The 11,591-nt window shown below is 45.3% G+C and overlaps 1 protein-coding gene across 2 annotated transcripts in view; it reads left to right on the top strand.

Annotated features, from left to right (window-relative positions):
- The window catches only part of LOC128872081 (protein espinas-like), a 113,016-nt gene that overhangs the window by 7,161 nt on the left and 94,264 nt on the right, over window positions 1–11,591 (top strand). For both annotated transcript variants that reach the window (XM_054114411.1, XM_054114410.1), the window contains exon 3: window positions 489–614. In XM_054114411.1, coding sequence (XP_053970386.1) covers window positions 490–614 — 125 coding nt within the window. In that variant the 5' untranslated portion in view covers window position 489. The remainder of the gene's footprint in view (window positions 1–488; window positions 615–11,591) is intronic.

Here is an 11,591-nt window from a genome sequence, read left to right as displayed (position 1 = left end):
ACTTTACCTTCTTATAACAAATAACTGAGAACTCTCAGTAAACATACTATTCATGTGTGTCAAAAGACACTAATAAACGCAGTTGATATTAATAGATTACTCGATAGTTTACAGATATTCAAAGAAAACTGGGCGTGCCAATATTTTGTTGACCCACTGTAAGTTCCGTTATCGTCACATTCATGCTTTCAACGTATTTTTGACAACTTTCCCATCGTTTCTCGGGAAAGTGATACCGACATTTTTTGTTCCTCGGGAGACACTCTAAAAGATCCTGCATGAATTTTTCATTTCCAGGCGATGCCAAAAATGAGCATTTTTTAACACCCTCCTTTATCTTGCGACAGTTTCAGGCAACGTTCGAGACGGGCAAACGTCGATTACGATTGCGTGGATTTCTAGCTCTTATTTCTGTTATTCGAATAAAGTTCCGTGATTGGAAACGCCCGAGAGGAGACGATTTAACACGAGATCGTTCCTTGTTACAGAATGCTGTCACCAGGTCAAGACGGCCAGTCTAACAGTTACTCGCACGGTAATGTCGTCCTTCAAGGTGCACCCTGCGGTCAGTGTCGAGACTTATGCCCGGCTGGATACGTGCCCCACTTTTGGAGGTGAGTCATCAAGTGTTAGTTTGCATGCATCGAACGCGTTAACTCAACGGCCGCCGGTAAAGCTACGAAAGCGAAACCATATACAGGATATCTAACTACGGTCACTTATTTATCCCTCGAGTTACCTTTTGCTTTTCTCAACGTGAAAACCATCCGTAGAATGCAAGGGCAACGAAACACCGATAACAATAATAGCACGTTTTTATTGTACCGAGATCGTGCACGCGAAGAAATTCATTATCGAGAGAAGGCGAAATTAAGGTGTAGAACAGTGTGGTAACGACTAAGTATAGGTTCGGTGGAAAATCGAGGCTGCACGCTGTCATTAACCCAACCTTGGAAACACTGTAGAGAAAAGTAATTCAATAATACGACGATACGTTGGAAAATCGAATTTAATAAACGCGTGTTACAATTTCGAGCAAATAGAGGAATAGAGAGTTTCGAGCGTTCGATGCTTGTTAAAGTCTCGGAGAAAAAGGAGAACCGTTTTCACGGCGTTACCGATGAAAACGAAATCAACGACGTCCGGGGTGGTGGTTACCGTTCGGTCATTATCGTGCGAGCAGAGTTATCATTACGCGGCAATACTGACCGAAATGATTACGGGGGAAATTACTGGTCAATACCGCGTAAATACTTCTGTAAGAAGAAACTCGATCACGACGCACGCGATGCCTTCTTTGATTTTTTGTCGGCCGTCGAAAAGCAAAAGTAAACGGCACGAACGAGCGCGCGGAACGAGCGAGTGAAACTTGGCGAGCGTAACCTTAAAAAAAGACGCTAGAAACGGAAAATTAACTCGAGCGTGGCGGGAAAGACCGGAGATGCGAGATCCGCTGGCTTAGTCACGATCGAGCTATCGATAAAGCGTGGAAGCACGTCGGCAGGGGGATCGACCATCGCATAATCGATGCGTATCACGTGAGCTGGAATTGTGACAGTTTATCCAAGTTTATCCCTCGGTATTTGCGGGACGGTGGTGTTTCTCATTGTCGAACGATGTCCGCCGATGTGCCTGGAATCTGTAAGTAAATAAGAAAACGTTAATTGCGGGTGGATAGTAAGAGCGGCGTTTCTGGAATTGAAATGGCGTCGTGGAATAAGAATTACCCTATTTATTCTCGAGGTAGGCTCGTAAGAAATTTCACGAATAACTTGTAAACACCTACGGAGTGGCCTTGCCTATATCGTTTCTGTGTCTCATCGATTTCTTCGAAGTTTCTACTTTCATCCTCGCACGTGTCCGCAAACCTAATGATACGAGTGTCGTTGCGACGACTCGATGCGACTCCCGTCCATTTTCTCTTGCGTGACAAACTTCATTATCTGTATCTTCTTTTTCACGGTTAAGGTCTATTTACACATATCCGTAACGTGTCAATAACGTCACGGAGCTGTGTCGGACGTGTGCGAACATGCCCGTTCAAAAACAACAGAAGAATATTTCAAATCACTGACACCGATGAAACATTACGGAACTGAACGGATACGGAACTGAACGGATACGGAACTGACACGTTACAGATATGTGTAAATAGACCTTTATACTCCTTTATACTCCCGCATCTAATTTTTGCCCGATATCGACGTTACTTTTTATTTTCACGATCAGTACATGCAATTCCAAATTCTGTCTCTTATTTCGAAGACTAAGACTTTCGAAGAACTAAAAAATGGACGAGTTTATTTAGGCCCGACAATTATCCATTCCCTGTTCGTTAAACCTGCAAGCCTACCTTCTAATATAATCCTTCTTTTTGGGCTCGATAATCGCATCCTTTGAGCTGTAGCGGAAATCGACCATTACTATACCGATACACATTGCTCGTTATATAATCTCGTATCGTAGTCTAAAGTCGATGAGATGTAACGGCCCTCGAGTCTGCAATTTTAGAAAAGCGGCGCCATCTACGTCCCCCATCTCGTCGTTTTCAGCTACACGAGTCGTTATCCTTTGACGCGAAGAAAAAACGTCGGAGAATATACGAAAAAGCGATAAATACAAAGTAATCGCATCCTCTGGCCACGAGTATCACTTCTTCTTCCTCTGCAATTTAAACCGTCTCGAGGTTGGGAGGTGAATCGTTCCGTGGTTTTTACATATTTTGGGTAAAATGGCGGCCTCTGTGTTAGATTATGGGTGGAAGCAAGAAATAAAATAAGAACATAGTTTTATATTAAACGATATTTTATTTATCACTTGGAGGCTCAGAGAGGTAGTCGCGATCACCATCGACGTTGTCTCTCAACTAACTGAGACCCTAACCGTCGAACTCAAGTTTTCGGCAAGGTGCGCCAATGTAAAAATAATGTTAATATTAGAGATACAATGGACCATATTTCTTCTAGATATCGACGAGTAATATATTCTAACGTAAGAATGCCATATCTCGTTTCGTACCTGGCAAACATTTCTCACAGGCTTATCGTCCCCCATTTCTAAGAACTAAAGTGCCGCAAGGACTTGAAAGAAGAAATGCCAGATTCATTTTTGTTATCGGACTAAATACGATATTTAGATCCAATTAATTCAACACTCTTATGAATCCTCGAGTCTCGAGTGGACACCAGCGGGGGTAGTTCGCTCGGGTCTTTCGCTACGTGTAATTCTGTAAAAGCCTGCAGGACTCGAAGCTGACAATGTAACGAAATAAAAATCATGAAAATTGACGACGCGATAGTATTATAAATAATAAAAATAACAACTGAGTGACCCGTCTAGAAGTATCGAGCGAGCAGCCCCTGGACACCAGGCATTAGCCGTTGAAACGCGGGGAGCGTGGCCGTGGAGCAGAGAAGCCCAGGCCAGAGGAGCTCGAAAGAGGGCAAAAAGGAAGATTTCCTCTCGGCTTCGGGTCGTAGGGTCGGCTTGGTCGGTCTCACGCGAACCCTGCGTGCAACAAGACCGGCGATGGGCCGTTCCAAGACGAATCGGCCGGCAACCGAGCTAACCGATGAGAAGGAACGAGAGGCGAGAGAGCACCAGTACCAAAGATGAGACGAGCGAGAAGGGGAGAGACGTATGTTGGCCTGTAATTAACATACCGAACCCCCTCGTGCAAAGACGGGGCCCCGTTGGTTCGCAGGTTCACGGAGCCGCGATGCAGTTCGCTGGAACTTTGTTATTCCGTCGAAACGCTTAGGGATTTCGCCAGAGGCGTGCAGAGGCGCCTGGCCACCGAGTTCGGGGTGAATCCTTTCGTATACTCGAGGCGGAACGAGATTAGACCCGGTCTAGAGACGGGAGCGTGCAAGATCCGACTAAAGGTCGATTCAGACTATACGACACGGAACGTCACGTTTCGGCAACGACACGTACCGGCACCGACACGACAAAACATTAAAACACGCGTTTCGATGGAAGTATTCACACTATTCCCGTTGACGCGACGATGTCTGACGTTCCCGTAGGAAGCAATCGAGGCCACAACTCCAACAGCTGGAGAAAAAGTGTCGTTCGTTTCCGTCGAAGACGAACAATGAATTACAGGAGGTTGAAAAGCACGTATCGACGGCGTGAAAGGGCCGATCGAGGCCGGCCGGATCCGAATAGCAGACCATCGATCAAAGTCCGCCTGGATCGACGGATCAAAGCGTGCACGAGCTTTTCTCACACTCTGTCGCTCCGTCCAGGCGGTCGAAACGACTTTTCAACGAGGACTCTGCCTCCCCCCTGGTTTTCACGGTGATACAGTTTCTCTGTCGTCGACGATAGACGGACTCTTTTCCTGTCTCAGTAATTAGTCGGCGATCGTTAACTCGTAAATTCCTCCAACCTAGTTGTTCAAAGTGCACACAGAAAAAGCCATGAATTCCCGACGAACCTTAGCCGACTTCAATTTATTCGGATCTTCCTAAAGAAGATGGCGCAACTAGGTTGAGCTAAGAAGAAGAGAACTTTCTTCCGCGATCGAGATTAGTCGGTCTAGGTCAAGCCCCGACGTGTTTCTACGCGTTCCGAAAAACACAAAGTTGGATCGAGGAGTTCCTGGTCGCGAACGAAGACAGCAATTTTCTCCTGCGTTTAAATATGGACGGTCCAGTTTAAATCCATCGTGTTTCTGCGATCTTCTGTTTCTACGTTACAGCGTAGCCCACCGGAACAACGACCACAGGTTTCTTCAGCATGCTCCTATCATCGTCGAGGAACACGGAACACAGCTGGACTCGGACGTTTCCTCGCTGACAACGGAGAAAGAGAGATTGGCTTCTGTGGTTTAGATTGGTTCGCAAAAAAAGCCGAACAACGAGAGAAATTTATTTCTCCGTTGCAGCGCGAACAGGTGTTTCTTGTCGGAGTCGCGAGGAATCTGCTTGCGATCAAAAACCGTGTAGCCAATTTAGCAGCGAGCCCGATCTGGCCTTTAAAGCGCTCGTGCGCGCACCGGCGACTATGCAGCGCACAATGCAGATCCACGGCCGCGATACGAGCCGACTTTCTATTTCCATTTCGGTATCTAATCAAAACGTTTCGCGTACCGAGAGTTTCTAATTTATATTGGAACATCGGTTTAATTAACGTTCGATGCGCGATGCGTGTAAATCATAGGGCGATAAGGGGGCCCCCTCAAGTATCATCCCGTCATTTATGGTTATTCCTGCGGCGCTCGTAAAAAGGAGATTAGGTCCGTATGGGGTCAATCGTGCCGGACTCTAAAGAGACGATTCCGGTTACGGTCGGAAGTGCGAGAAGCCTATACGTGTACTGGCCGTAATCAATGGAGAAGTGGAGGGCAAGAAGATGACCATAGGGTTTAATGGAATTGATAGTCACTTGCAATTGAATATTACGATGGTGGTCGGTTTGATTTAGTCGGTAGTTACTGTAGTCTTTAATGTTAACCCTTAAATGGACGATTTTTGTTTCACGTTTTAGAAAAATATATTTGTGTAATAGACATGTATTACTGTCTAGAAAAAATAAGTAAAAAAATCTGGATAGTGCCAACATTAAAAAAAGTACAAAATTCGTTCAGAAATAAGAACTAGTTGTCAAAATTACAAAAAAATAAAAGAAGGTCAATTTTATCTGTGATGTTTAGTATGTTGTTTAAAAACAACATTGTCCATTTAAGGGTTAATCATTTATTAGATGTATTTGGTATTGTTACAAAGGCTCGGATATACAAAGAAGAACAACTCGTCCTTTCGACGAGCGACTCTCGCGTCACACGCACACACATACACATTCCCTCGCTCTCTTCACGCTTGCCGAGCAAATTAGTGGAATCGAAATTGTTGTTAGTTTCGAAGAAGCTTTTTACCAACCGTCGCTTCTACGTAGGTGCGGCGAGAAGCGGAGATAAACAGAAGGAAAACAAAAATGCCTACGATACGGTTAATCTTTTCCACTCGAGGACTTTTTTCCGGTATCCACCAGCAACTCGAGATTATTCCTTATCATTCTATTGCCAAGCTTAGATTCACTTCGAACATGAGATCTCTAATTTGACTCACCGATAATCATTTTATTGACATTTCGAGTTTCAACAAAATTGAAGCTAACCAAACGTTATTGCTGGTTGATTTACTGCGTCGAACCTAGTGGTGATTCTCGGTCACCACTCGAGTTACAGCATCGCGTTAAGATGCGTTAATGCGTTTAAATTTAGAAAATATTGCAGGCGCGACGAGATATTAACGAAAGAAGTTTCAAGTTAGGTTAGAATGAACCGTCTCTCCTGTAAAAGATACGCGGTAGCGTCACGTTATGTACGGGGTGGCTTTATAATTTTTCATGGACTTGGCGTCGAGACGCTGTCGCGTCTCTAGATTCTGGACTCGAGTCTCTAACTCGGCCGGAGTTAGCTCTGCTCTCTCTTCGTTTCGTTCGAGGTGCAAGTCCCTCGACTTTCCTGGTGCGAGCCAGGTCAAAGTAGTCCCGCATTCACGGAAACCGATCGGTTCGTGTATCAGCGAGTCGCAATTAACGCTGTCCCCTCGGATCCAGTGACTGCCTCGGCTGACCCCGAATAACTACCGGCGACCCCAAATAATTTCGCGCGAGCCAACAGCGGTCCGTTAACGCCGCGCGGAGAGAACGGTATCGCGAGTGTAACGTTACAGAAACGTGGACGGATCCCATTGTTTCGCCTCGAGACGTTTCGATGCTTCATGCGCGGGCGTGACGGTGATTAACATCGTTTGCAGCGAGGTCCCATAGCGGGGGATCTCGTTAGGGTCATTAAGTATGAGGTACTCGTGCCCCGGAAGACGGGGAAGGGCAGGTGGTTCGCGAGGATGGAGCTGCTTGATATTTTAGAGGGCGTACTTGGGGATAATCTCGAGTACAATGGGAATATAACGTTATTCTGGACTGCGATTGTGCTTCCACTAACGAAACTTGAATTTTTAATCTTCGGATCAGATGTAGTGCGAGGGCGTATGGAAACTTTGGCGTTATGAAATCTTTCGTGGGTATTCTTGGACAGTGATGGGCAAAATCGTAATCGCAAATACGAATGTGATCGCACCTTTCCGAGTTGTGATTACGAAATTGACCGTATTTTTAAAGATTTACAGCCATAGAAATTCAGAAACCTCAAAACCGACTTCAGATTTGTGTTCCTCGCCCCAAGAAACTTAGAAAACTATACATTCGTCGCGAATCAAAAATGACAACAAGTGGCTACAAGTACTCGAACAAACACACCGAGACTAATGCACGTCAGTCGTATCATTCCGAATCTATTGCACAAATAAACAAGCATAGAGACATGGTTCGAGACAGATTCGTATAGATTCTCTCAAAGCAAGTTGCGCAAAAATCGACTGCATAATCCACCGCAAACACGCGCGTACATAGAGATCGCACGGTGCGTACACACCAATTACATCGCACCCTTAACCAAACAAACCACGCATACCGATCTCATCGTTGTGCTCAGCCCTTGCACACGCGCGCGCAGCTCAATCGGTTTCCATTGTTAACCTATCACGCACAGCACAATACCCGGTACCAGCTGTCGCGTCAACGTGTCCGAAGGAACGTGCAATCAACAGTACGAACCCGACCGATTGCCTTCATCGTCAAGTATTCGCGTGCACGGGCGGCGCAGCGCTCGAAGACAGGTTGCGCGTCACACCTGAGATCCACCGAAGTGCGTTTCATTCCACGTCGTGGAAACGAGAAAAAAAAAAACGAAGGGAACGATAAGCTCTCGAAATATCCCTTCGGCGGCCACACCTTCTTCCCCTCCCGAATCGTCAAACTTGATTTCTCGTCTCGTATCTGGCGTTTCCAGTTTTAATATCCCCGCTATCGGCATGCTTCTCGGAATACGACGAATTATCTGTGATGCGAAACGTTCGCCGAGTCATTAGTAGGGTATACCAGTGGTGCTTGATCTTTTTACGTTGCCCCGAAAGAGGACTTTTAGGTTTTCGAGGACTCGCATTTAAAGCGAAGAGAGCTGAAGCAGTTTTTAATTACGAATGTTTATCGTTCGGTACGAGTACGAGACATTAGAGTTCTTTGGTATCTACCAAGGTCTTCGTTCCGAGAGCAATCGAAGCTCGATGTCTCGGATCTCGGTTGTCTCAGAGAATAGAGCTCTGATTCAATCGTATGTTTCGCCAACAGGACGATGGTTAAGCATCACTGGTTCGAAGGACAAAAGGAGGATCAAGGTTTCTGGCGTTAATCGTTCCCACTCGTTCCTGAAAACGAAGGTTTTCTGTCTTACGTTTTTCCCTACCTTTTTGCGTCTGTATCGGTGCCATGTTCGTCGAGACCGGCGACTTATCGTCACCCAATCTGCCTGGCATTTTGATCGAGGGCTCGAGCGTTTATACTTTACTGGATTATAGCCTTTCGAGTCTGGTTCCCATGTTGCGTTCATTGGAGAGATGACGCAGACGACGAAGATTAAAAGGGAGAAGGATAACGAAGGAATTTTGAGGAATTTATTATTGATTCGCATTGAATTCTAATGCCACGTAAAATCCGAAATCCTACCTGAAGAATTAAATTCCTTTTATTCAACTACCGTTCTGTGTATCGTATACGAATATTAGGTTGTCCCGAAAGTTTCTTTCGTTTTATTAATAATTAATATATACGCAATATTTGATGTTTTATGTTACATTACTGAATTGTGTACGATTCATTTCGCTTCGTTACTGTTACAGCATCAATGTCTAAAGAAATCGGATTGTCTATTTATAGAAACACTGCCACAGGAAATAATTGAATGCAACTCACGAAAGAAATTTTTGGGACAACCTAATACCTTGCGTTCATACATACAGTATCATACATCGAACAACTATACCTTTATATTTAAAGCACCAGAAAGAAACGCGACTCGAGTAGAAAGAAAAGGGAACCGGATAGTAGCGAGAATAATCGTGGTAGCAGCCGTGGCCGAAGACAAACGCTTTTATTCGGCCGGTAGCGAAAAAGTATGCCCCTAAAAGTTCAGTCTCCCGACGCCGATTTCTTCACGTTCATCGAACCGCGAACAGAAAGGGTTAGAAGAGGAGAAGAATGTCGCTCGGCGTTGCAGGTTTCGTACGCGTGCCGCAAAAACTTGAAGACCTTTTGGTTCCTCTCGTCCCGTCCCCATCCGCAACCCGTTCCCTTAGCTGGCCTCGTCCTCGTCGTCGTTCTTCGATCGACTAAAGATTCCCGAATGCACTCCAAAGTTTCACTTGTCGTCGGATCGGTTCACTCGCGGTTTCTTCGTCGCGGTCTATGCACATGCAACGCGGTTATAACTTTTGTCTTGCTGCTTCGTTTCCTCTGTCTGTCTTCCTCGCGACGAGCTGCTCCGTGACTCGCTATTTCACCCCTTCTTTTATATTTTATTTGAATCATCTACTTTATTCGACGGCTTGGAAGGACGTGTTGGGCGTTTAGAGACCGCGCGAGAATGAACTAAAAGCTCAGGCCTACGCGAAGAAGAAATTCTAACATCCACTGAAAGAAAAGAAAATTCTGCCTGCGGTCTGTTTATTGCCCTGGCCTTCGACGACAAACAGGCAAGGGTCCTCAGACCTGGTGGTGCCAGTCCGATACTTTAACAGATAGAAAGGGCAATGCCTCTCAACGCTAGATTCATTTTTACTTAACGCGAATGTATCTGTATATAATTCAACGTGCTTAAAATCAAGTGCAATGTACACGATGCTTTCTTTTTGGAAAGAGAATTACGCGGTTCTTTTTGGGTAGATCGATCTCTCTCAGGGGATTCTGGATGCGAAAGTATGAGGGTGTGGGCACCGAAAACGTTGTACTTTAGGAGATACAGTGGGTGTTTGATAAGTGTCGCGGAATCAGAAGCACGTTATGATTTAGACGACTGAGATTTCCGCGACACTTGTTTCCGACCCACTTCATACTTTATATCTGTATTCAGGAATGCCATTGTGCATTGTTTGAACGGTATTTCGTTCGAGTCGGGATTCGATTTAATTCCGTTCGTTCTCGTAACTCGAGCTCGATTCCGGCGCACCTGGAAATGATAAAGATCGCGCATAATCTCGCGAGAATTCGAGGCAGAGACGTACCGCCGTCGCTGGGACGGCGATGCTTTTGCCTCGAATGATTTTTATGTCGAAGAATCCGGCCACTTTTTCTGATTCCTTGGGCCCACCTTTCCGTATCCCGTTCAGAGGCCGCGTCGTGTCCTGCCTTTTACGGTACGCGCTGACCGCCTCGAAAGCCGCTAATTAGCTCAGCTCGCGTTCATCTCCGAACGCTTAATCGCTCCTTACCAGCTATATTCAGAGTTGCGCGTACCGTTCTGGGTTACTTTCAACCAGTTCGTTCCGATAGAATCTCGCCGAATACTTGGTATCCATTTCCAGAATCAACCACGGTTCATCCGTTTCGCTCTATTTAATTCCATCTAAGACCACCGTAATTGTGGTAGATAGCCATTCGAGAGAAAGAGAAAATCCGAGCTAAAAAGGTTTAATTTCCTGTTACAAAAATCTGTAATATCGCGCTTCCGTATCCAAAGAACGAGTGAAACAAGAAGACCTTTGCCTTTTCTTTTATACTCCTCCAAATTGTCCTAAAAAATTGCGTCGTATACGAACGATATTAACGAACCAGGAACCTTATTAACGGCACCGATTACGGTCAGGCAAGAAGAGGCCATCGCGTTTACGTAAGCGGAAGGATAAAAGGAGCAACGCGTGTTTCGTAGAAGATTCAACCAAGGGTGGTGTGGCGAGCTGGGAGAACAAAACGCAGATTCGCGGAACGATAGCGTGGCCGACGGATCATTAAACGAGACAATACGGCCGCGAGGAGTTAAGCAGAAGTGCGCTTTTTCATTTGTTCATTAGCGCGTCGACGACGGACACGGGAGAAATGCGGAGGAAACGCGGCAACGAGAAAAATTCAACGAGTCGCCGCGGCCCGTTCGCGACAGCGCGCGCACGGAATGCGACAAAACCCGATTTCGGTTGGGGTTTTTCGCGTCGTTACACGACTGATCATCGGAGAAACCAATTTCTTAGGAATTGCCGGCTCGCTGGCGGTCGGTCACGTAACAGCGATTCCGCGATGTTTATCCTCTCTACTCGGCCTGATTAGATCCGTGGTTTATTAAATATTTGTCATCGTATTACACCTTCACCTAGTTGTGGACCTAAATGTCTACTCTACGGAGAGCACAGACTCGTTCTTCTGTTGAAACTAGAATAAATTCATCTATATTGACTCAGAGAGTGGATTTATTTTCAAAACATGTATATAGTGTAGGAATAGAATCGTTTGAATCTATTCGTTTATTAAAGAGTAGACAAAATTATTGGTTAGTTAAACGTGCAGAAATTATGCGCTAATTATACGCTATCGTATAAGAGCAACTTGGATTTTTGCGCTCCATCCCTTAAGGGACCTTCCTCTTGGTGCAAATGCAAGTTTTGTCTCGTAACTGGCTAATATTACTAAAGTTTCATTATTCAACTGTAAACGATTAATACTGGATTTATGCGCTATTATATTAAAGTAACTCCAAT

The sequence above is a fragment of the Hylaeus volcanicus genome, chromosome 2 (genome assembly GCF_026283585.1).
Source record: "Hylaeus volcanicus isolate JK05 chromosome 2, UHH_iyHylVolc1.0_haploid, whole genome shotgun sequence".
Classification (NCBI taxonomy): Eukaryota; Metazoa; Arthropoda; class Insecta; order Hymenoptera; family Colletidae; genus Hylaeus; species Hylaeus volcanicus.
This window is presented reverse-complemented; position numbering and strand designations above follow the sequence as displayed.